Genomic DNA, 27,615 nt, shown 5'->3' on the forward strand with positions numbered 1-27,615 from the left:
GATCACGCCTTAGGGGACGCAGCTCCACAATGTCCATACAGAAGGACTGAAACGTCCGAGTGTGTCAGTAGCGTCGAAGTTTGTCGGGAATATCTAGCTGTAGTTTTCGACCGAAAAATGTGTGGGAATTAACGTCCCAAGGAAAGGGGTGGGTTCATTGATCTCCTTTGTGCCACTCATTGAGGTCTTTTCTTTTAGATTCTGAACGGCGGTGTGTCTGAAACGTTTTGCTCGGCCACTCTTTAGAAAATCGCGTGATTTCAACATTGGACGCCGCGGCTCTGACCTCCATCGCAGGGGCACCAAAAGAAGGGGTTAAATCGGGGTAAGACCAGCTGTGACGACCTTCCTATCGCGTGACGCTTCGGCGGACAGAATTTTGGCGAAATTTTGTCCCAATGTGTCGTCATTAGCCCCCTTTACACGTCACAGGACATACGAATATTCAAGAAAGGTGGTAGGAGTTATGCAGTTAATTACAGGCCCGTATCATTAACGTCGATATGCAGCAGGATTTTGGAATGTGTATTGTGTTCGAACAACGAATTACCGCGAAGAAAACAGTGTATTGACACATAGTCAATACGGATTTAGAAAACATCGTTCTTTTGAAACACAACTAGCTCTTTCGTCGCACGAAGTGTTGAGTGCTATTGACAAGGGATTTCAAACTGATTCCGTATTTCTGGATTTCCGGAAGGCTTTTGACACTGTACCACACACGCGGTTTGTTGTGAAATTGCGTGCTAATGGAATATTGTCTCAGTTATGTGACTGGATTCGTGATTTCCTGTCAGAGATGTCAGAGTTCGTACTGACTGACGGAAAGTCATCGAGAAAAACGGAAGTGATTTCTTGCGTTCCCCAAGGTAGTGTTACAGGCCATTTGCTATTCCTTATCTATATAACCCACTTGGGAGTTAATATCAGCAGCCGTCTTAGGTTGTTTGCAGACGACTAGTATACGCATCAGAAGATCAATACAAATTGCGAAACGGTTTGGAAAAGAAATATGTATGGTGCGAAAATTGGCAGTTGCCCTAAATGACGAAAAGTGTGAGGTCATCCACATGAGTGCTAAAAGAAATCCTTTAAATTACGGTTACACAATACATCAGTCTAATCTAAAGGTCGTAAAATCAAGTAAATACCTAGGTATTACAATTACGTACAACTTAAATTGAAAGGTACACATAGAATATGTTGTGGGGAAGGCTAACGAAAGGCTGCGTTTTACTTACGAAATGTAACAGATCTACTAAGGAAACTGCCTACACTACGCTCGTCCGTCCTCTTTTAAAATACTGCTGCGCAGTATGGGATCCTTACCAGATAGGTTTGACAGACTACATTGAAAAAGTTCAGAGAAGGGCAGCAAATTTTGTAGTATCGCGAGATATGAGAGTGTCACTGAAATGATACTGGATTTACGCTGGGCATAATTAAAGCACAGGCGTTTTACGTTGTGGAGCAATCTTCTCACGAAATTTAAATCACCAACTTTCTCCTCCGAATGCGAAAATATTTTGTTGACGTCGACCTACATAAAGAGGAACGATCCCCATGGTAAAATGAGCTCGTACAGAAGGATATAGGTGTTCACTGTTTCCGCGCGCTATACGAGATTGGAAAAATAGAGAATTGTGAAGGTGGTTCGATGAACCCTCTGCCATGCACTTAAATGTTATTTACAGAGTATCCGTGTAGTTGTAGACGTAGATGAGGTCTGACTTTTCCTTCGCATATGTCGACAGCCTGCTGTTGAAAGCGCCGCGGAGGTTGAGGGCAATATCGCAGGGGTCGACGCTTCTCCACCATTACTGAGGAAGGCTGTAGGCACCTCTGGGCCACATTTGAAACTTATGCGTTGCAGTCGGAGACAATTACGGGGTTCCGTAAAAGCGGTACTTAAATTCTTTTGCGGAGTGTAGTGAATGAATACGTTTTGTGAGCCGGCTGGAGTGGCCGAGCGGTTCTAGGCGCTACAGTCCGGAACCGCGCGACCGCTACGGTCGCAGGTTCGAATCCCCTCTCGGGCATGGATGTGTGTGTCGTCCTTAGGTTAGTTAGGTTTAAGCAGTTCGAAGTTTTAGGGGACTGATGACCTCAGATGTTAAGTCCCATAGCGCTCAGAGCCATTTGAACCATTTTGAACGTTTTGTGAAGACGGTCTTCAACAGCTAGTTGTACAACCCAGCTGCGTGGCCGCGCGGTTTGAGGCGCCATGTCACGTTTTGCGCAGCCCCTCCTGCTGGAGGTTCGAGCCCTCTCCCTTATTCTCAGTTCGTAGCATAAGTTGGTTTAAGTAGTGTGTAAGTCTAGGGACCGATGACCTCAGCAGTTTGGTCCCTAAGGAATTCACACATTTCTACAACCCACACGCAATGAAATTATTTTAGACCTTGCTGTTACAGACAGGCCTGAGCTTAACGACAGTGTAAGTTTAGAAATAGAGATTAGTGATAATGATGTCAACATAGCTTTGATTGTTATCGAAGTTCGTAAACTCAACAGAAAGACCGGGGTACAAATTATGCTGGAAAGAGCAGGTAAGCGGCTATTAGCTCCCTACTTAAATAGTGGATAGAGAACATTTAGTTCAAATATTATTGAAGGATATGAGTTATTGCAAGTTTTAAACTCACTGTAGATAACACTCTGGAGTATTATTTGCCTAGTAAATGTATCAAGGGCGGGAAACAAAGCTCAATCCTGGTTTTATGAGAAAATTCGGAAAATACTGAAGAAGCAGAGATTGTTGAACTCTCGGCTCAGAAAAGGAGGTGCAAATGTCGACCGGCAAAAGTTAGAAAGAAATTTATGGATCTTGAAAAAGATCGAAGCGTGAAGCGTACAAAATCTTCCGCTGTCACACGTTAGCGAAAGATCTCGCCGAGAATTCGAGAAAATTGTCGACCTATGTACACCAAATGGGTCGCAGTCAGTCACTCGTCGACTAGTTTCGTGTGGCAGTCAAAGACAATATAAGGAAAGGAGAAGCTGCAAGTGTCGAGTTAAAAAAAATCACATAGCCGGGTCGTTGAGATGTACCGTCGTTAGGCCGTTGCACCCACTCACGTCTGGTGGCAGCGGCGGAGTGTGGGGGGAGGTGCGTGGGGGGTTGACTGAAAGGGATGCCACCTCCGGCCGTGTGTACCTGTGGTGGCCTGCTTTTGTCGTGGGCCTCGTGATCTGGAGGCCCCCTCCCAGGACAGAGCTGTTTCTAATAAAATCTCAAACAAGGCCAAAACGTGTTCGATAATTAAGCGGCAGGCTGCAGTTTGGGGCTTGCCTATGGAGCTTGCCTATGGAGCGTTCAGAAATTTTAGATTTTTTTTTGTGAAACATTGCATGAAATCTAAAAAATATAGAACGATAAGCATTAGCTGATAGCAAACGACTCTATACCTCCATCGTTCATTCCGCGTAAGGCACGGAAAGGTAAGAGAAATTAGCACTCCTATAGAGGTGTAAACAGTCGTCTTTCCCTCACTTTATTGAAAAGAGGAACAGGAAAGGAAATTACTTCTAGTGGTGCGAGATAGCCTCTGCCATGCACCACTCGGTGGCTTGCAGTGTACGTATATAGATGGAGGTGTACATCTACATCTGCATCTGCATCTACATCAGTACTCTCCTAATCACACTTAAGTGCCTGACAGACAGCTCATCGAACCACCTTCACAATAACTCTCTATTATCCCCCTCTCGAACAGCGCGTGGGAAAAAACGAGCTCTGATTTTCCTTATTTCATTATGATGATCGTTTCACCCTGTATAGGTCGGCGTCAACAAGATGTTTTCGCATTCGTAGGAGAAAGTTGGTGATCGAAATCTCGTAAGAAGATTCTTCCACAGCGAAAAACGCCTTTGTTTTAATGATGTCCATCCTAGATCCTCCCCTATTTCTTCATAATACAAAACGTGCTGCTCTTCTCTGAACTTCCTCGGTGTATTCCGTTAATGCTATCTGGTAAGGATCCCGCACCACGCAGTACTGCTCCAAAAGAGGACGGACAAGCATAATATAGGTAGTCTCTTTAGTAGACCTGTTCCATCTTCTAAGTGTTCTGCCAGTAAAACGCAGTCTTTGATTCGCTTTCCCCACAACGTTTGCCGGACTCTCTGGTCCAGCGGTTCTAGGTGCTTCAGTCCAGAGCCACGCGGCTGCTACAGTAGCAGGTTCGAATCCTGCCTCGGGCATGGATGTTTGTGATGTCCTTAGGTTAGTAAGGTTTAAGTAGTTCTAAGTCTAGGGGACTGATGACCTCAGATGTTAAGTCCCATAGTGCTTAGAGCCATTTTGAACCCACAACGTTTTCTGTGTGTTCAGGTCGAAAAAAAATCGATTTTCGGTTTTCATCATATTTCGATAGATTAAGGTTTTCTTTAACTACTCTGAAAACGATTTTGCTGAAAAATTTTTTTTTTGAGCGTTTAAAGAGCATTTTCCTGCCACATGTGTTTATATGCCACACCCACTTTTCTATCACCCACTTTTCTGCATATATTTTAGATCTTTACATATTCTACATTGCAAGTTAGGGATTTTTTTTTACTCCCAAGTGTGTTGGCTATCCTTGGAATGCAACGGTCGGTATTCTTTTGTATCTGCTTTCAGACACACGGTTACTTTTGTTCAAGTGTGATTGCGAGTAGTTGTTGTACTTACGTTTGCAGTACTTTTTCACGTGTGTTTTGTAGTGTTTATTGAAGATGACAAAACGTAAAGGCATTTTCAAGAAACGACAATTTAGAGGAAAGAATTTAGAAAGCTGGCCTGGCAACGATGTTTCTAATTGTATTTCTTCAACAAGTGCACCATGAAAGAAGCTCTCACCATTTGAAGAGAGTTACAACGAATTTACTGTAAGTGACAAGGAGTGCAGTAACATTATCATATATTTGAGAATATGATCAGATATAATTTCTAAATTTGTACAATGTAGACAGTGTGGTGAGTCACAGAGTGTGAAAATTTGGCCGGCCACGGTGGCCGAGCGGTTCTAGGCACTTCAGTGCGGAACCGCGCGACTGCTACAGTCGCAGGTTAGAATCCTTCCTGGGGCATGGATGTGTGTGATGTCGTTAGGTTAGGTAGGTTTAAGTAGTTCTGAGTTCTAGAGGAGTGGTGACCTCAGATGTTAAGTCCCATAGTGCTCAGAGTCATTTGAAGCCAATTAATCCTGGTGCAAATTTGATCACTGGGCTGCAGCATTGCGCTAAAATGAGGATAGCTGATGCAGACAGGTCTGCATGTAATATGGCCAAGAAAGCTGGACAAACATCCAGGAAGGTGAAAAAGAAGCTGGAAGACCTGCTAGAGGCCAAAGAAGAGCCATCATATGCAGCAGGACAGTTTTAATTAACTGTAAGTAACAAATTTCAAAAGTTTTTTCTTTAAAGTCAATTTCCCACAAATTAAAATTTTCAGTACATATGCCCCATTATATAAGAAACTATCATAGATAAATGTATGAAATTTTCAGAGACACTGCATAACATAAAAAGCCACCTCTGGCACTACATTGATTAATATTCCCCCATTAGGAAGTTCAGATAAAATATTATCTGCCGAAAAAAATATTTTTGCTAGTAAATTTAAAAAAATGTTTCTTAAAAACTATAAAAAGGATAAAGTATACTTTAGCACAGTTGACTCTATTAGCATCATGTAACATAGAGTAAAATTAGTAAGGTCCTGCATCAAATAGTTTTTCAGAAGTTTGTCAAATACTTGCCTAAATTAACACGGGTTAGAAATCTTAGAAATACGGAATGAATTCCAAATCCCTTGTCAACAGCACTCAACACTTCGTGTGAGTAAACAGCTAGTTGTGTTTCACAAAAGCGATGTTTTCTAAATCCATGTTCATTGTCTGTCAATGGACAGTTTTCTGCGAAGTAATTCATAATGTTGGAATACAAATATGTTCGAAAATCCTGCTGCATATCGATTGATACGGGTCAGTAACTTAATGGATTATTTCTATTTGCTTTCTTGAATATTGGTGTTATCTGTGCAACTTTCCAGTCATTGAGTAGGGATCTTTCGTCGAGTGAGCACTTGTGTATGACTGTGCAGTATGGAGCTATTGCATCAGCATACTGTGAAGCGAATGTAGTTGGTGTTCAGTCTGGACCGAGGGACTTGATTTCATTAAGTGTTTTACGTCGCTGCACTACCTCCGAGGATATCTACTTCTAAGTTGCGCATGTTGGCAGCTGTTGTTGTTTCTAATTCTGACATATTTACCTCGTCTTCTTTGGTGAGGGAATTTCGGAACGCTGTGTGTAGTAACTCTACTTTAGCAGCACTGTCCTCGGCAGTATTTCTGTTGGTATCGCGCAGAGAAGGCATTTATTGCGTTTTTCCGCTTGCATACTTTACATACTAACAGAATCTCTTTGGATTTTCTGCCAGGTTTCGATACAAAGTTTTATTGTGGAAACTACTGTAAGCATCTCGCATTGAAGTGCGCGCTAAATTTCGAGTTTCTGTAATAGATTGTCAGTCTTTTGGATTTTGCGTTCGTTTAAATTTAATACGCTTTTCTCGTTGTTTCTGCAACAATGTTGTGCACTGTTTTGCGTATAAAGTCGTTTGTTAATTAATTTGGTATCAATCTCTCAATTTCTGTCGATATTATTTCTTTGAATGCAAGCCACATCTGGTGTACACTTACGTTGTTAATTTGGAAAGATATTGTCTCTCAGCAAGGCGTAAGTGAATTTTTATCTGCTTTTTTGAATAAATATATGTTTCCTTTATTTTTGGAGGATTCGAGCGTTACAGTATTCAGTTTCACTACGACCACCCTGTGTTCGCTAATCCCTGTATCCGTTCTGCTGCTCGTCATTAACTCAGGGTTATTTGTTGCCATGAGGGCAAGTGCGTCTTTACAACAGTTTACTATTCGAGTGGGCACGTGAACTAATTACACGAAATTATTTTCAGAGAATGCGTTTAGCACAATTTCGGATGATGTTTTATGCATACCTCCGTATTTAAATATGTATTTTCGGCGACATATTGAGGGTAAATTGCAGCCACCACCAACTATAATTGTACGAGCCGGGTACGTGTTAGGAATTAAACTCAAGTTTTCTTTGAACCTTTCAGCAATCGTAGCATCTGAATTGGGAGGTCGGTAAAAGGATCCAATTGTTATTTTATTCCGCTTGTCAACATTGACCTCCACCCATACTAACTCACAGGACGTATCTATTTCTGTTTCTACACAAGATAAACCACTTCTAACAGTAACGAACACGCCGTCACCAAAGGTATTTATCCTATCGTTCCTGAACACCGTTAGGTCCTGCTCAAACATTTGGGATGAACTTATCTCCGACTTTAGTCAACTGTCAGCGCCTAAAGCGATTTGAGCATGAGTGTATTCTATTAGCGCCTTCATCTCTGCTACTTTCCCAACACATCCACGTCAATTTACAACTGTTATAGCGATGGTTCCTGGTAGATATCCAGGTATCAGAAAGACGCAGTTATTGTACATGAAACGTTTATTGATACGTATACTACACTTAAGCGTCAAAGAAACTGGTATAGATATGTGTATTCGAATATAGAGATATGTAAACAAGCAGAATATGAACTGCGGTCGGCAACTCCTATGTTAGACAAGTGTCAGGTGCAGTCGTTAGATCGGTTTCTGCTGCTACGACGGTAGGTTATCAAGGTTTAAGTGAGTTTGAACGTGGTGTTATAGTCGGCGCGCGAGCGATGGGACACAGCATCTCGAGGTAGCGACGAAGTGGGAATTTCCCCGTACGACCATTTCACGAGTGTACCGTGAATATCAGGAGTTCGGTACAATATCAAATACTAAAATGTAGACTTTCACGGCCGGAAATATCATGTCCATTATAATTATCCGGGCTGTTATGCCGTGGTCAGTTGATGAATTCTGTGTCGATTCCCAACGTTTCGTCTCCGACTGCGGGAGACATCTTCAAGGGCGTCCGTAGCTCGATGGAAGGACCTACACACCCACTGGTTCGCTACTGACTGAACCAGTGGGTGTGTTGGAGCTTCCATCGAGCTACGGACCCCCTTGAAGATGTCTCCCGCAGTCGGAGACGAAACGTTGGGAATCGACACAGAATTCATCAACCGACCACGGCGTAACAGCCCGGATAATTATAATGGATACAATATCAAATCTACGACATGGATGCGGCCGGTAAAAGATCCTGCTAGAACGGAACTGAACACTACTGAAGAAGTGTTCAACGTGCCAGATGTATAGCTCTTTCGCAGATTGCTGCAGATTTCAATGCTGGGCAATCAACAAGTGTCTGCGTGTGAACCATTCAACGAAACATCATCGATATGGGCTTTCGGAGCAGAAGTCCCCCCTTGTGTACCATTGATTACTGAACAACACCAAGCTTTACGACTCGCCTCGGCCCATTAACACCGACATTGGACTGTTGATGACATGAAACATGTTGCCTGGTTGGACGAGTCTCGTTTCAAATTGTATCGAGCTGCTGACTTGTACGGGTATGTAGACAACTTCATGAATCCCTGGATGCTGCATGTCAGCAGGGGACTGTTCAAGCTGGCGGATGCTCTGTAATCGTGTGGGATGTGTGCAGCTGGAGTGATATGGGACCCCTGATACGTCTAGATACGACTCTGACAGGTGACACGTACGTAAACATCGTGTCTGATCACCTGCATCCATTCGTGTCCATTGGGCTCCCCGACGGGCAATTCAGGCAGGACAATGCGACACGCCACACGTCCAGAGTTGCTACAGAGTGTCTCCTGGAACACTCTTCCGAGTTTAAACACTTCCGCTGGCCACCAAACTCCCCAGACATGAACATTATTGACCATGTCTGGGATGGCTTGCAGCGCGATGTTCAGAAGAGATCTCCACCCCGCTAGTACTCTTAAGGATTTACGGACAGACCTGCAGGATTCATGGTGTCAGCTCCCTCGACCACTACTTCAGACATCAGTCGAGTCGATGCCACGTCGTGTTGCAGCACTTCTGCGTGCTTGCGGGGACCCTACACCACATTTGGCAAGTTAACCAATTTATTTGGCTCTTCAGTGCTCTCTTAACAGCAAAAAATACGTTGTCTCCAAATATATTTATCCTATCCTTTCGGAACAGGATTAGGTCCTGCTCAATGATTTCGGCTGAACTTATCTCCGACTCCAGTGCCTATTACCGTTTGAGCATCAGTGCTTTCTGTTAACACCTCGAGCTCTGATACTTTCCCAACACATCCACTACTGTTTACAACTGTTGTACCAATAGTTCCTGGTAGATAAACAGTTGTCAAATGGTTCAAATGGCTCTGAGCACTATGGGACTTAACATCTGTGGTCATCAGTCCCCTAGAACTTAGAACTACTTAAACCTAACTAACCTAAGGACATCACACACATCCATGCCCGAGGCAGGATTCGAACCTGCGACCGTAGCGGTCGCTCGGTTCCAGACTGCAGCGCCTAGAACCGCATGGCCACTCCGGCCGGCTCCGTGGTGGTAACCAATCATGGTGGCAGCCAACTACGTGAACACTGTCGCGGACCACCTGCATCGCTTCATGCTTGAAGTCTCCCCCTACGGCGATAGCATCTTTCAGCAGGACAACTGTCCGTGTTTCAAGAGTCAGAGTTGTGGTACAGTAGTTTGAAGGGCATTACAGTGAACTCATATTGACGTCTCGGGCAGTAAATATGCGTGATCTGTACCTACTGCAATACATATATGGCTGATAGTGGCTGCATAATTGTGTGGCATGTCGTTACATGGAATGGACTTGGTCCTATGATCGAAGTGAACCGATCATTAACTGGGAATGGCTGCGTTCTGCTACTTGGAGACCATTTTCAGCCATTCCTTGACTTCCTATTCTCTGACAATAAGGGGACTTTTATGGATGGCAATACCCCATGTCACCAGGCCACAGTTATTTGCGATTCACGTGAAGAACAATCTGGACAATGCTGTTCCTCACGCACTGACATAGTTATGTTACACACCGCCATCTTGTACACTGCAGTCTGGAGCCCTCTCGCACCAGAGAGAGGATTGCAACTTACGCCAGCGAATAGGCGAAGTCGACCGAGTAAAATGCGTGACGTGTAATACCACAACCGATATTCAGAACAGAACACAAAATTGGGAAGAAATACTTTTCATTACGCCCTAGAAATTTTGTAGCCAACCGCATTGCCGCAGTGGTAACACCGGTTCCCGTCAGATCATCGAATTTAAGCACTGTCGAGCTAGGATAGCACTAGGATGGGTGACCATCCGATCTGCCTAACGTTATTGGCAAGCGCAGTGCATTCAGCCCTTGTGCGGCAAACTGAGGAGCTACTTGATTGAGAAGTAGCGGCTCTAGTCTCGTAAACTGACGAACGGCCGGGAGAGCGGTGTGCTGACCACATGCCCCTCCATATCCGCATCGAGTGACGTCTGTGGACTGAGGATGACACGGCGACCGGTCGGTATCGTTGGGCATTCCACGGCCTGTTCGGACGGAGTTTAGTTTTTTTTAGTAATTGTTTACTGTGTGACTCTTTGACATAGGTTCGAGCAACTGAAAGAAAGACAAATGTTCAGCTTCAACTAATATGGTTCGGTCTCCTTAATTTTTAGTAAACGAACCTATCTGAGGAACGAACGGAAACATACGACCCATTATACTCCGTCCACGAGTCTGTAACAGTCAGCTTAACATTTGCTCACGTGCAATCGAAATGGCTGTGCTCAGTTCGACTACACTTGAATACCATTTGCCGTCTTTACGGATAGCTCATTCTAACTTTACTACGGAATTCCGTTGCTGTTACGATGAGAGGCACTGACGAAACGACTCCCTTTCGGATTTGGAAATGTTGCCTGCATTATGGCAGCGGAACATTCGGGAGTTACGAAATGCTGATGAAAATCTTTATAACAAGAAGAGGTACTTCCCTAAGGAGCCAGACACGATGTGGGACACCCTCAGACCGACGCCGACTCGCGTCCATAGTATAGTTCTCAATCGATCCCACCCCTTCTTCTCTTATTTAATGCCGTGTCGGGTACAGGTCACACTTCCGATTCCAGCAATTATGGGTTACCTGTTTTTGACCAGCCTACACGCGTGAACAAGTGATTCCATGAGCTGTATGATACCTCAATCATTTTTTGAAGTGCAAAACACAGAACCACGAGGCTGCTACGGTCACAGGTTCGAATCCTAACTCGGACATCGATCTGTGTGATGTCCTTAGGTTAGTTAAGTTTACGTAGTTCTAAGTCTAGGGGACTGATAACCTCAGATGTTAAGTCCCATAGTGCTTAGCGCCATTTTTGCAGGCCACAGGGAGGTCTCCACGCAAAACTATTTTTCCGGGGAGGGGCCCAAATTGGAAAGCTAATTTTACCTACGGTGACTTTTTACGTTATAATATAAATACAGTCTCGATTAAATCTTTCAATAGATCGGTCAGGTCGACAAGAATCGACTCTCTGTTTTCATTCGCATTAAATGATCCGTGAACGTGTTAATAGCACAAACTAGATGAATATTTAATTTACAGCAGTGTTACTGAAGTATCAATCTCACATAGTACTCTCTTCGCTGTGCCTTTTTATACAATTTTTCCGGGACTGGCTGGTTAGTGCGCGTTACCACTTACATGAGTCGGTACCTTCGACGTTTACTATTAATTTATCTAGCCTTATCCCTTATTTAGGTCTTACCTTTCCCTAGTAAGACTGCCATTTAATTATTTGATGTAGCCTATCTAGACAGCAGAAACACGAAATAAGGTCATGGGGGGGGGGGGGTGGTAGTCTTGTTTATTTGTTTTTATATCTAATTGATGGACACGAATTCTGTCCAATGTTGTGCTTAGGAATAACGAGTGATCAAACGCCGATCGCTGTGACTTAGAATTTCAGATATATTTACTTGAAAACGACTTTTTTGCCGGCTATGGAAGAGAGGCATCTTTACAACTCGTTAAATAAATTTGTCTTGCTTAGAAATTATTATGGCGTGGATGAGATGCTTAATGACATCTTGAAAGGTGGCTACACTGAGCCACAGCGCCAGAGATCGCTAGAGAGCATTGTTCCGCCGCCTCCACGGGAAGTTATTATTGAGATGTGCTAGAAGTCAGTGCTTGGGGAGAGCTCGTAGTAGTCAGTTCGTGTTGAGATGTGCTTGCTGAGATGTGATACTGAAAAATTCTTGTTGAGATGTTGTAATAGCGAATCGGTGTGGAGATATATTGTAATTATGAGAGTGATTTTGGTCAATATATGAAGGTAACGAAACTTGATTTATTTTTCATTATTTCCATGTTTTAAATAATGTGTCATAACAGGTTCAGTCAACAAAGCATCTGGCTTGTGTTCTTGGATTAGAGTGTAATTGTGGTTCTCTTGAGTAATTATGGTATTTTTATTTTCTTTAATTAATTCAGTATGAATGATATTTAAAATTTCTTGTGTTATTGAAGAAGAACCGTGCCAGATGCGTACGTTGAGTCATACTTCCACACACAGAACAGTTATACTTGTGCTTTGGTTTCGTAGGTTTTATAGTTGCTGGGGACTTAATTAATTAATTAATTGTGTTAATGAAAATTTCCATTTCATTCTTTGTTGTTGTTCTAAGCAGTCAGATTGCGTAATAATAACAGTCAGGGCCAACCGTTACGAGACTTCGTAATCGGACAGACAGCTACTGAAGCAAAAAATTAGAATTGTTTGCATTTCATTTTAATTAAGCCCACATGCACGTGGCGACCACTGCTTCGGATCGTCCCTTGGAATTCTTCTGATTGTAGAAATAGTAGACAGTAGGATTGTTGTAGTAATTTGTAATTTAGTAATTGTAGTCTATATTGCATGTGTAGATTTGGTAATTGGCATTTTTCTAATGGTATTCTTTAAAATTTAATTTTTGTTGTCTTGTCTATGGGTTTGACAATTTAGTGCAATTATTTCAATTGTTCGATGATCGTGATTGAGGGAAGCATTTCGTGTGAATGATATTGTTGGAGATATAGTGTCATTGTGTGTAATTTTTTTATAGTGACGAGTTTTGTATATTTTGTAAATGATCACGCGATCAATGAAAAAGGCAAAAATGATGGATAGTCAGAATGACGAAATTGTTGACATGGCGAACTCGCCAACACAAGAGAACATTATGTTGAATAATGAAGTGGAAAACAATGTAATAAGTCGGGAAAATAGTCCGGAACCATTTCAAAATTTTTCTCAATCAGAAAATTCACAGAATCCGAGATTAACGACAGAAGATTCTGGAATAGTATCGAATTCAGATAGCTTTACAGCTATGATGAAGGAAACTGGTTTCGCGGGAAATGTTAGGAGCGAAAGGAATTTCGAACAAGTTAATATGGAGCAGTTGATGAGTGTAATATTAAATTTTCGATCTGAATTTAAAACTGAGATGGGAACAATGGGAACACGGTTAAACTCACAGGGATCACAAATAGGAACAATTAAAACTGAGATAGGAACAATTAGAACTGAGATGGGAACAATGGAAACACGGTTAGATTCACGAATAGGGACTTGTTTCAAAAACATGAAAGATGAATTAAAGAAAGAAATCAGAGAAGAAGTACAACCGATTTTGAATGCTCACAATAATAGATTAATTGCAGTAGAGATTAGACAAAGGGAACAGGATAGAGAACAGGAAGAAAGAGATCGCGTGATAGTACAAAAATTTTCAGAATTAAATTTACAACGTGCACACGATAAGGAAGAAATATTTGAGAGAATCGAGGAATCCGTACCAAATGACAGAATAAATAATCTAACACAACAATATGAACAGTTAACTACCAAATGTGTCAACACTGAAACCCGAGTCGCGACACTTACGGAAGACGTAAATAAACAGAAAGAAAAAATAGGTGACTTATCGGAAAGAGTTGAGGAGATTTCAGATAAATTGACAAGTCTTAGTTTAAATGGGGATAGAGATTCAGATGATACAGCTCCATTACCATTTGCAGAAACCGAAGAGTACCAGAACATAAATAAGCGTGTTGAAAATCAGGGAAAATTTAATGAACGCGTTAAAAGGGAAGTTGAGGCATTACGAAAGCAAGTCAAACAAATTGAAGGCGAAATCGTAGGAAAAGACAGCAGAAGAAATTTAGAATCACAGATAGCAGAGGGGTTTGAAGAAAGTAATTTATTTCATTTACGGGACACAACAAGAGAGCGCCAGGCGCGCGAACTTGACAATAATCGACATTCAAACTGGGACAGACGCGGTAGGTCTTTGTCGCCACGAGGCGAAAACTTTGACTATAAACACTTTTTGACTGTTCGGAAATTTAAGATCTTCCGCAATTCTAAAATTGACATACATCCATGTGCATGGTTAGATCAATTTATGTATGCACTCCCACCAAATTGGCCACTAAGTCACAAACTGGAATTTATGTGTGGATATTTAGAAAACGAACCGGCGACGCGGATGCGTGCACTCATTAGAGATTGTAATAATCTGAATGATTTTTATCATGCATTTCTATCGGCATATTGGTCCGAAAACACGCAAGACAGAGTCAAACACAGTCTTATTATGCAGCGTAATTTCAAACAGTCTGAATTCCGCACGCCAGCAGAATATTTTGAAGACATGATTCGAAAGAATCAGTTCCTTTCCAACCCTTACAGTCCGACTGAATTAATTCGCATTTGTTTAACTAAGCTGCCACAATCCATAAGACAAATTGCTTTAGCCGGAAGATGTAAAGACGACATTGAGACTTTTAAGACTTTGCTACAAGAACTTGAGTATGACAACGACGACGGGACTTCTTGTAATTTTTTCAGTAGCAGTAATTACAATACATTTTCAGAGAAAAGGGATAGTGATCGGAACGGACGTTATTTGGGTAACTTTGAGAATGACAGACGTAACAGACAGGACAATAGATACCAGCCTTATGACAATAACAGACGTTCTAACAGAAATTACACAGACAATTATAATAACGGTAATTCCTACCGGAATGATCAACCATACGGAAACAGTAATCGGTATCATCAAGATAGAAATTATTCATACAATAACAGAAATTCTTACTACAGAAATAACCAGGGTAGTAGATACAACAATAATTTCAGAAGTGACAGTCGAAATTACACAAGAAGTAGTTATGCAGACAGACAGGAAAACAGAAATTTTAATAACAGTCACAACCAAGAATTTGCATCTAACAGACAGGAAGGACCTAATTGGCATCCTCCACTTGACAGAACTTCAGAGAGACAAGTGCAATTAGTAGAAATTGATCCGCGAAATGACGCGAATAATCAAAGACGTGACGCAAACAATCGACAATGACTAGCAGCTTCGGCTTCTGGCAGCAATATAGACGGTTCAGAAAGTAATGACACTTCGACTTTACACTACGTACGACTGGAAGACATGAGAGACATTTTGTTAGACGAAAAGGAAACTAATGTAGACGCATTTTTACATCCTGTTATTGAAGTATGTGTGGGTAAGAATAAGTTCACTGCAGTTTTAGATTCTGGGAGCCCATTGAACGTCATTAGTGAATCAGTTTTTCGTATATGTGAAAGAACTATTGCCTGTCCCGTGTTACCTATTTCTAAAACTACAATTCGAGGAGCGATTTCTGGAAAAGGTGTGGAAGTTAAACAACAGACCAACCTAAATTTCATTTGTCAAGGATACGAATTTTCTGCTAATTTTATTATTGTTCCATTACTCAGTACACAGATTATTTTAGGTATGGAGTTTCTTAACGCACATAAGGCAATTTTGAACTTTAAAGAAGGAAGTGTGAATTTGACTGTTGCCGGAATGCTGAAATGTTTGAAATTTTTCGAGTGTTTAGCAAGATCTGAATCAGATACAAAATGTTTAAGGTTTCTTACTTCTGATGCTTTTGTTGAGCATTATGACGACAGTGTGTTTATTCATGACAATGACAATAGATACAGGGACGCGATGGATGATGTAATTAATAGCGAAGAATTAATTAATGAAAAGGTTAAGAAAGCTGAAGTGCCAGATGACGTTGCAAGAGAAGAGCTGCACCATATTTTGACTTCACATGCTACAGTGTTTAGTCATCACACAGGAACTATACAAGGCTTACAATATTTATTTAAAGTAAAAGAACACACACCATTTCGCTGGAAAACGTACGCTATTCCTTTGGCTTACAGAGACAAGGTTAAGAATGAACTTCAATACATGTTAGATCAGGGCATTGTTGAGCCAGCAGTCAGTCCTTATACCAGCCCATTACACGTTGTTCTTAAAAAGGATGGGTCAATTCGTTTGGTTCTGGATTCCAGACAGATAAACAATATTATTATTCCTGAAACTGACCGTCCACAAAATTTAGATGAACTTCTTCAACATTTCCATGGAATTAAAGTTTTATCCACGATTGATATGCGCGCAAGTTTTTGGCAAATAGAACTCCACCCTGATTGTAGAAAATATACTGCTTTTTTAGCCTTTGGTAACTGTTACCAGTTTCGGAAATTACCGTTTGGACTTACTGTATCTTCAGCAGCATTCATTCGTAGCTTAAATGAAATTTTACCTGTTTATCTTCGTGACAATATTACTTCTTATGTTGACGACATTCTTATTGCTAAACGTTCTTGGAGTGAGCATAACAAAATTTTGGATTCATTATTACGTATTTTTGCACGAGTTGGCATGACAGCGAACTTGGAAAAATCTGAATTTGGTCGTTCTCAGGTGAAATTTCTCGGTCACATTATTTCTACAGAAGGTATTCTCCCTGATCCAGAGAAACTAGACGCTATTCATAATTATGCTGTTCCTACCACAAAACGTGATGTTCGTAGTTTCCTTGGTGTCTGTAATTTTCTTAGACGCTTTGTTAGATTGGACAATTTGGCCACACCTCGTTTATGTGAATTATCTGGAAAAAATTCTAATTGGTGTTGGGATGAGGAAGCTCAGTCAGAGTTTGAACAACTTCGTGATGCTTTAGTTGCTGCCCCACTTCTTTCACATCCGGATTTATCTAAAGATTTTTGTTTGGCGACGGACTCATCATACAAAGGCCTAGGTGCACATTTATTTCAAGAGATAGAAGAAAACGGCGTTGTAGTACAGAAAACTGTTGCCTTTGGAAGCCGTGTTCTCTCTAAATCAGAGAAGAATTATTCGATTACGGAACTTGAAGCTTTGGCTGTTGTATGGGCCTTCACAAAATTTCGCACATTTTTGTTTGGCAGACATACTAAGGTTTACACCGATCATCGAGCTCTGGAATTTCTTATGTCGACAAAATTAACTCATGGCAGATTGTCACGATGGGCGTTGTACCTACAGGAATTTGATTTTAGTATTGTTTACATACAGGGATCTTCAAATATTGTTGCTGATGCTTTATCACGTGCAACTATGGGTTTGAAACAAAGTGCCGAAGAGGACGGCAAAGAAAACCATTATTGTTTGATGTACATTCAAGGTGTTGCGTTTGAGAACTTTATTTCGTCTTCGCTCCAGGACATCGCTAAGGAGCAAAATAAGGATCCAATCTGGAAGGACATTAAGGAGAAGTGGAGGAGAAAGGAAAGCGTAGCGATCAGACAGTATTATTTAGTTCGCAATGATATTCTTTTCAAACGAAAATCGGTCGACAACTCTGTTTGGTTAGTTTGTATTCCTGATGAGTGGGTCAATAAATTGATTTGGTACACACATTTCAGTTATGCGCACTTTGGTCCCAGAAAATGCTTTCATAAATTACGAGAAAATTGCTACTTCAGTAATATGGAAAAACGTATTCGATCTGTTCTTGCCAAATGCAAATTATGTCAAAAGGCTTATCCGCCAACAGTTTCTCACAGAGCACCGTTGTTTCCTATCATTCCAGCGAAATTAAAGGAGATGGCTGCAGTCGATTTGTTCGGTCCAGTGGTTCGTTCTACTAATGGTTTTGCGTATATTTTCGTAGCAGTGGAATTAACATCAAAATATGTGTGTTTTACACCTTTACGCAAAGCAACAGCTCGTTCAGTATCTAATGCTTTCATCAAACATTTTCTTAAGGAAGTTGGTCATGTTGATAAGGTTATATCAGATAATGGATCACAGTTTCGCTCTAAAATTTGGCTTCGTACTCTACGGCGTCGTAAAATTAAACCAATTTTCATTTCACTTTTTCACCCCCAATCTAATCCTTCAGAGAGATGGATGAAGGAAATCAATAAATTGTGTCGTCTTTATTGTCATCAGAATCACAGAACGTGGGATCAGTATCTTCATCTTTTTCAAAACATTCTGAATGAACTTCCTAATGATTCAACTTCTTTACCGCCTATACTGATATTAAAAAATAAAGCACCGATAAATCGCATTTCTGAAATCGTTTCTTTTCCGCCTTCACGGAAACTGCGGCATTCTGAAGTTGTCAACCTGGCTCTACAAAATATTGCATCTGCGGCTGCTAGAAGAGAGAAATCAGCTAAACGTCCTGGTCGTTTAAAAATCTTGTCAGTTGGTCAGAAGGTGTTAATTAAATCTCATCGTTTGTCTCATAAAGGAAAAGGCTTATGTCGCAAATTTTTTCTGCTTTATAACGGTCCATATAGAGTTCGCGAAATTATTCATGATAACACTGTTGAAGTAGAAACTCTTAAAACTCGGCGCTCTAAGGGAATACATCACATATCTAACGTAAAAAATTTTTGTGGAATGACATACTTGTGAGAAACCAACAGTTTACGTAAACATGGAGAGAGTACAAGGATACCGCGCTGTGTTTGGCGGCGGCACATACTCAAAGCAACAGTCAGTCTGCGCGCCGCACAAGGCAGTCGTTGACCGCAAACAATTACCTTCCTACGTCACGCGCCTACAGCTGATCGAGCGCTCAGTGCGAATGCACTGACAGACGTAAACAAATACACAGTCTAATTTCTCCGACTAAATTCCGTATAAAGCTATAAGGACTTCATAAATTATGTTATTAACGTTCAGTATTTTTCAGGATACGGTTGTCTAAAGTATTTAAGACCTTCAGGTAAATTCGGTGCGTGTCCGACGTTAAGACGACTTGCTATCGAGAAAATTTCAGGAAGAATGGAATTTCGAAAAAAAAAAAGTAATAAATTAAAAAGGGTAACTATTAATTGAGTTTATTTTTCAGGTAACATAATTCCACTTAGGTACGTACTTTAGACGTAATTTGCTGCTTGCGATTACGTGACTCATACTTTGTGCTAATTTCATGTTCTATGAATTTACTTGTGAAGCGACGTGCTTGCGCACATTAACTGATTTTGACAATGATTGACTAATGAACAGGGTTGTTATTTGTATATATTATGCATCGCTTGGCTGCTATGCTTTTTCACTAATGATATATTTTTTTATTATGTGCCTGCTGTGCTTATTTATTTAAATTATAATTGTCACCTGATTAATTGTGCTAATGTGGTTAGATATGTAAGTTATACTTTGTGATTTATCTGCTTGCGCCTTCATGGGTACTTATTAAGATTACATATGAACATTTATTTGCTTATGTCGATGTGATGCTAATGACCTGTTTATTGTGTAAGGCATGTTTGCTGCTGTGCGTATGGATTGCATATTTACACATTTCTGTTTTGTTGTCATAACTACTCTTCAATTTAGTATATAGAAATGCTGATATACTGTGTACGAACATAGAGTTTAGGTTACACTGTGGTATTAATTATAGATTGTTCGCTTGGCAGAGCCTCGTTGTAGGGATTGTGCTGCATCCACTTGTTGACATTCTGTTCTCTACTGGTATATTTACTCGCTATTGCATGTTTTGCTTACGCTCAGTGCCTTATATTTTTAAGATAAGAAAATGAACTGCTATAATTCGACGAACGACATTAATACAAGAAAGTCATAGAAGTCACATGAGCTGAGGTTTTATGGAATCTGTATAAATTTATGCTAATAGGAAGGAAGCTAACGACATGACAGACCAAAACTAGGTTTAGACCATTGACAGTATTACACTCCATTTTCGTGAGCAATTGAAATAGGAAGTGACACTTGACACAAAAAATACTCCACATGTTTGCTTCTGCTATGATTCTTGAAGTGGTGTACACACTGTGAAATGTTATGATCATTCACACTCCGTAATCGTACTTAATTACTGAGAATTATTCGAACTAAGGTCTGTTAGAGGTCATGTATGCATTTCTTTTATTTAATGATGGACAAGGAACCAAAATGTATCTTGTAATTTACAATGAGTAGAAAATTTGGGTCAGATGGATTACACAGAGGTGTGTGTGGACACTGTGTCTTCGGATTGTATGGGATGATGAATTGGTTTGGATTAGGATTTTATCTGTACTTGTTCGAGGAGACTGACTAGAGGAAAGAGTTGTTATGGAAGTGAAATGATATTGGTGCTGAGGTTTATATGTATCGACGTATTATTGAGGTATTGAGATTAGGTGAAGTAGATGATTATTGGAGTTTTCGTGGACAAAAGGTAAGGCAAATGATATTGATGATCGACGTATTGAAAAGGTATTAGTGAAGTATTGAGATGTTGTGATGCTAATGATTATTGGAGTTTTGGTGGATAAGAGGTAAAGTAAATGAGGAGCATATTGTTTTTGTTGGTTTATATGGAACAAGGAGGATGAAGATGGCAGACTAGAACACTAAAGTAGAAAGAAGATTGCCTACACACACACTTTGTTAAATCAATAAGCAGTATACACTTTTTTTTTAAGAGAGGAAGTATTTGCATATCTTGGCTCACTGACAGTTGTTCAGCAACAGTACAATTTGATCTGGCTTGGCAAACATTGGTCTTGACATGATGACTATGACGTTGACTAACTATTATTGACTGTTATACATTGCTGCCACTACTACTTGATACACATGATGAACATCAACTTTTGACAGAATTGCATTTACACAGTTAACACTATTCAACTACACAATAGCACTAATGTGGATGAAAGATGAGTGAGTGTGTTTTGTGTGTTTTCCTTTTATAATCCCAGAGAAGTGATCCCAACCTATCTCCTAAATATTATTTTATTTGTTGGTAGTGGCTTGCACTGACACCCATTAATATTATAGGTTAACTGTTATTGTGTACTGTAATAGTTAATGTGACAATTACCTGATATCATTTGTGTGTTTATTATGATTTGTATGTTTAGTGTAAGAGCATTGATAATAATTTGTGAAAGAAATTGTATGTGCATTCAAACTATTGTTCATGACTGAACTGTCTCAGTAGTTATGGTGAATAATATGGACTGTTACTTGGACTTTTTCTACATGATTGGTGCCACAAGGACTTGTTTAATTTCTGCTGATGAACTGTGTGATCAGTGATTGTAAAAAAAATTATGGACTGTTACTTGTACCTTTTCTACAATATTGGTGCCACTAGGACATGTTTAATTTCTGCTTATAAACTCTGATGAACAGTGTGATCAGTGACAGTGTATTTTATGGAACTGCTTCTGCTGAGAAATGTGACTTGTTGCTGTGTGCACCTGCTCAACATTGCTGGGTACCACTGATGGACTGCTTCTATTGAAAAAATGTTACTTATTGGTATTTGCACCTGTTGACCATTGCTGGGTGCTACTGCTGGAACTGTCAACTGATTATTCTTGAGCTATGGAAAGCGTTTATGTGAATATTTGTATAAACTGATTTTTTGTGTATTACTGTTTGTGGAAAGTTATGAGACTCTTACCTGCACATATTCGTCATTGCTGACGCCATTGATTGAACTGTTTAACCACATAATACTTGTGTAAACTATTATGTAAAGTCACATGCATGAAAGAATTTGTATTGCTTACTGTATTCTATATAATAGGTTACTGAAAGGTCAGTGCAAAGCCAAAATTTTATCTAGTTATATGATATTTACGTATTAATATTATCTTTTATTTTTGTCTGTATTTTTTTGACGAATTTGGTGGTATTTTCACCACCAATGCTGGCAAAAATACCATCAAATTCTAGCCGTGGAAGAAGGGCATATGAAAGGTGGCTACACTGAGCCACAGCGCCAGAGATCGCTAGAGAGCATTGTTCCGCCGCCTCCACGGGAAGTTATTATTGAGATGTGCTAGAAGTCAGTGCTTGGGGAGAGCTCGTAGTAGTCAGTTCGTGTTGAGATGTGCTTGCTGAGATGTGATACTGAAAAATTCTTGTTGAGATGTTGTAATAGCGAATCGGTGTGGAGATATATTGTAATTATGAGAGTGATTTTGGTCAATATATGAAGGTAACGAAACTTGATTTATTTTTCATTATTTCCATGTTTTAAATAATGTGTCATAACAGGTTCAGTCAACAAAGCATCTGGCTTGTGTTCTTGGATTAGAGTGTAATTGTGGTTCTCTTATGGTATTCGTATTTTCTTTAATTAATTCAGTATAGATGGTATTTGAAATTCTTGTCTTTTGAAGAAGAACCGTGCCAGATGTGTACGTTGAGTCATACTTCCACACACAGAACAGTTACACTTGTGCTTTGGTTTCGTAGGTTTTATAGTTGCTGGGGACTTAATTGATTAATTGTGTTAATGAAAATTTCCATTTCATTCCTTGTTGTTATTCTAAGCAGTCAGATTGCGTAATAACACTAGTCAGGGCCAACCGGTACGAGACTTCGTAATCGGACAGACAGCTACTAAACCGAAAAACTAAAAATATTTGCATTTCATATAATTAAGCCCCCATGCAATCTCTGTTTTTAAAAATTGAAATTACGAACTAAATGATTCGCATCACTCGCATTAATTCCAGTGATTGGAGATGCCATGGTGACCTACTTAGTATCTGCAGTACAGTTGAAGTAAGGATACAAGATAGTGAAGCGCTGGTTTACCGCACTTCCTTCTTCACTGATAACACACCCACACTATAACAAATTGAATCGAAAGTTGTCTTACAAGTTGGTCGATGAATAATAGCTAGTTAAGTGACTCCGAGAGAATGTCTTAACTTTTTATGTGGTTGGAGATGCTTACTTTGACATGATTGGACAGGGGCTCTGTTCGGAAATGGCCCAGATGCAGACTTGTATGTCTAAGTATGGCACTGAGACTGGAGACAGGAAGATAGTTATCTGAAACGTATCCTCAGATGATTTATTTATTTCCAAATACACGGAAAACCTTGCGTGAATACAGATTTAGTGACGAAACTGTCCACCATCTACTCTGCTTCACAAGAATTTTAGCCTCATATAGGTTGGTGAATCTGCTGTTGTTCATCATCTTCTTTACCCCTGAAACTCTTTTCACTTTCAGTCATAATCAAGATTGAAGAATATTAAGAAAGTACACTGGAGCACCAAAGAAACTGGTGTAGGCATGCGTATTCGAATACAGAGATCTGTAAACAGGCAGACTACGGCGCTGCGGTCGCTGCGAAAACAAGTGTCTGGCGCGGTTGTTAGATGGGTTACTGCTGCTACAGTGGCAGACTATGAAGATTTAAGTGAGTTTGAACGTGACGTCGTAGTCGGCGCACGAGCGATTGAACACAGCGCCTCAGAGATAACGATGAAGTAGGGATTTTCCCATATGACCATTTCACGAGTGTACAGTGAATATCGGAATTGCAGCAAAATATCTAAATTCCGCCATTGTTGTGACCAGGAAAAGATGCTGCAGGAATGGGACCAAAGATGACTGAAGAGAATCGTTCAGCGTGACAGAAGTATAACCCTTCCGCAAAATGCTGCAGATTTCAGTGCTGGGCCGTCAACGTCATCGTGCGAACCATTGAACGAAACATCGTGTACCCTCGATGGCTGCGCGACACAAAGCTCTACACCTTGCCTGGGCCCATCATCACCGAGACTGGACTGTTGATGAGTGGAAACATGATGAGAGGTTGGAAGTGTCTCGTTTCAAATTGTATCGAGTGGATGGACGTGCACAGGTATGAAGAGAATCTCAATAGTCTGTGGGCGCTGCATGTCAGCAGGGGACTGTTCAAGTTGGTGGAGGCTCTGTAATTGTGTGGGCTGTGTGCAATTGGACTGATATTGGACCCCTGACACGTGACAAGTACGTAAGTATCCTATCTCATCACCTGTATCGATTCACGTCCATTGTGCATTCCGACCGACTTGAGCAATTCCAGCAGGACAATGCGACACCCCATACGTCCAGAATTGCTACAGAGTATTTCCAGGAACACTCTTCTGAATTTAAACACTTCCGCTGGCCACCAAACTCCTCCCCAGACATGATCATTGGTTCAAATGGCTCTGAGCACTATGGGACTTAACATCTTAGGTCATCAGTCCCATAGAACTTAGAACTACTTAAACCTAACTAACCTAAGGACATCACACACATCCATGCCCGAGGCAGGACTCGAACCTGCGACCGTAACGGTCGCGCGGTTCCAGACGGAAGCGCCTAGAACCGATCGGCCACTTCGGCCAGCAGACATGATCATTATGGAGCGTATCTTGGATATCTTGCAATGTGCTGTTCGGAAGAGATCTCCACCCCCTCGTACTGTTACGGATTTATGGACAGCCCTGCAGGATTCGTGGTGTCAATTCCCTCCAGCACTACTTCAGACGCTAATAGAGTCCATGCCACGTCGTGTTGCAACACTTCTGCGTGGGCTGGTAGGAGCCGTGCACGATATTAAGCAGGTGTATCAGTTTCTTCGGCTTTCCATTGTACTCAGTTTAAGCCCAAACTTTTTCGGGGGGGGGGGGGGGGGGGATGGAGGGGGAGGGTGCGTCCCCAACCTCCTCCCACCTGCATGTGGGACTGATCACAGTTTGGAAAAGCTCCAGTAGCGGTAGTCACGTAGAACTGCAATGATGAGCCGTAAGAGGGGGAGGACGTCTGAAATTCCACGGGGAAAAATGCCGTCGTTTGAGCGGCTGCCGCAGAGAAGAAGCAGGGCGGGTACTCACGGCGAGGGCGATGTTGGCGCTGGTGATGCCCGCCACCGCCGCCGCCGCCGCCAACATCAGCAGCGCTCCGGGCCCCATGCTTGGAGCCGGCCCGTCTCTCTACCTCTCTACGCCTGCCTCTGCCTCCGGCTCCACCTCCGTTCTGCGCTGTCCCGGTCGCAGTCCTGCGACCCTGCACTGTCTGTCGCCCCCGGCTGTCCTGCTCTTTTGTAATTGCGCCGCCACATGCCACAAAGCGGTCCCTGTGAACTGTGCGCTTGTCCACCGCCGATACCATCTCTCCCCCACTCCTCGTCCATCGTATCTGTGCGACCCTGTCCTTCTGCTCTTCCTGTTTTGCAGCTTGTGTCAGCTGTTGGAGTATAATTCACCGCTGCCAGGTTAGCGTGCTTTGCTAGCGAAATGGAATTCCTCATTTCACTTCCCAACGAACTTCTCTCTTTTTTTTTCTAATTTGGGAGCTTTGAATTGTCTACTACTCTTCCTTGTCAAGTCAGATGAATGCTTTGACTCCACAAGCATTACTATCGACACACAAGCCTGTAAAACTGGTACTGTGGTATCAGACATTTACTTTAGGAAAAATTTTTATTTTTCTGATTACGATTACAATTGCATACATTATTATACCGCTATCCCAGAACACTGTACCACTTCCAGGTTCTCTACATAGCGGACTCCAGTGGCAACAAAAATTTCATTTTGAATATTTCGCACAATTATTCGCCATATATAGAAATTTAAAGTTTTGTCATAATCTACTCACTAAGAGCTGACAAAAAGTGATGGTATAGCGGCATGCACATAAACAGATGTCGATAGGATCGCATACACGAGGCAGAGCTGCCGTAGCTGTCATTTGTACTCATTTGTGTGAAAAGGATTCCGACGTGATTATAACCGCACGCGGGAAATTAACGGACCCTGACCACAGATGGTAGTTGCAGCTAGACGCATGTGACAATCCACGTACCGAAATCATTAGCGAATTCAATATCCCAACACCCACAGCGTCAAAAGTGTCCCGAGAATACCAAATATCGGCACAACCTCTCAGCACGGAGGACGCAGTGGCCGAAGGCCTTCACTTAACGACCGAGAGCAGCCGCGTTTGTGTAGAGTTGTCAGTGCTGACAGACAAGCAGCAGTGCGTGAAATAACCACAGAAATCAGTGTGTCACGTACGGGGATCGCATCTGTTAGGACGGCGAGGCGAAATTTGGTGTTGATGGGCTGTGGCAGCAGACGGCCAGTCAGACTGCTTTTGCTAACAGCACGACGTCGCCTGCAGCGCCTCTCCTGGGGTCCTGACCAGACCGGCTGAAGCCTAGACGACTGGAAAACCATATCCTGGCCACATGAGTACGGATTTCAATTGGTAAGAGCTGATGGTAAGTCCTGAGTGTGGCGCAGATCCCATAAAGCCATAGAGCAACAAGACACTGTGCTAGCTGGCGTCGGCTCCACAGTGGTGCGATCTGTGTTTACATAGAGTAGACTGGGCCTTTTAGTCCAGCTGAACCGATCACTGACTTGAAATAGTTATTTTCTTCTGCCTGGAGATCATTTGCAGCCATTAATGTTCTTTGTGGTCTCCTTGAAGTCTGGGGGTATTTCGCCTATCTCATGCATCTTGCACACCAGATGGAAGAGTTTTGTTTTTGTCATGGCTGGCTTTCCCAGAAGTATCAGTAGCTCTGAGGAAATGCCATACGGATCATTGTCAAATTCTTCTCGCGGTATCATATCCTCTATCTGACATTCATTTACATCTTTCAAGCTAGTTTCCCTGCAAAGACCCTCTATACTCCTTCCAAATTTCAGCTTTCTCTTCTTTGCTTGTTACTGGTTTTCCATCTGAGCTCTTGATATCCATACAGCCCCTCTTCTTTTCTCCAAATATCTCTCTATAGTTTTCCTGTAGGCGGTGTCTATCTTTTCCCTAGTTATATATGGGTCTATATACTTACATTTGTCCTTTAGCCATCCATGGTTAGCCATTTGGCACTTACAGTCAGTCTCATTTTTTAGATGTTTGTAGTCCTTTCCACATGCCTCATTTGCTCCATTGTTATATTTTCTCCTTTCGTCAATTAAATTCATTATATCCCGTAATATCTAAGGATTTCTCCTAACCCTTTTCTGTTTATCTATATGAGCCTCTACTGCCTTCACTATTTCATCTCTCAGAGCTACCCAATCGTCGTCTACTGTACTCCTTTCCCTTGTTTCAGTCAATCGATGCCTATTGCTCTCACTACAATTCTCAATAACTTCTAGTTCTTTCAACTTATCAAAGTCCCATCTCCTTAATTTCCTACCTTTTTCAATTTCTTTAGTTTCAATCTGCAGTTTATAACCAGTAAATTAAGAGAAACAACAGATTTACATCATTATACATTTTTATACAGAGGCGTTGAGAAACAAATTCATGGGCAGACGGGCATAGCCATGGTAACAGATTCAGAGTGGAAGGAGAGAACTACACCCTGCACTTTTCATAATGAGTGAATAATGCTTTTAAGGTCGAAAACAGAGCGAGGTCACCTACCTGTGACTGGAGATTATTGGTCTGAAAAGAGATGACTATAGGACGCAGATAATGTTTACGAAAAGCTCCTG

General features: G+C 41.4%; 1 protein-coding gene across 1 annotated transcript in view; it reads right to left on the reverse strand.

Moving 5' to 3' along the window:
- LOC126212691 (uncharacterized) overlaps positions 1 to 25,177 on the reverse strand; it is a 99,680-nt gene extending 74,503 nt beyond the window's left edge. Inside the window, exon 1 of the mRNA XM_049940107.1 lies at positions 24,994 to 25,177. Coding sequence (XP_049796064.1) covers positions 24,994 to 25,071 — 78 coding nt within the window. The 5' untranslated portion in view covers positions 25,072 to 25,177. The remainder of the gene's footprint in view (positions 1 to 24,993) is intronic.
- Between the last annotated feature and the right edge of the window lie 2,438 nt (positions 25,178 to 27,615).

This window comes from Schistocerca nitens, chromosome 11 (assembly GCF_023898315.1).
Source record: "Schistocerca nitens isolate TAMUIC-IGC-003100 chromosome 11, iqSchNite1.1, whole genome shotgun sequence".
In the NCBI taxonomy this organism is placed as follows: domain Eukaryota; kingdom Metazoa; phylum Arthropoda; class Insecta; order Orthoptera; family Acrididae; genus Schistocerca; species Schistocerca nitens.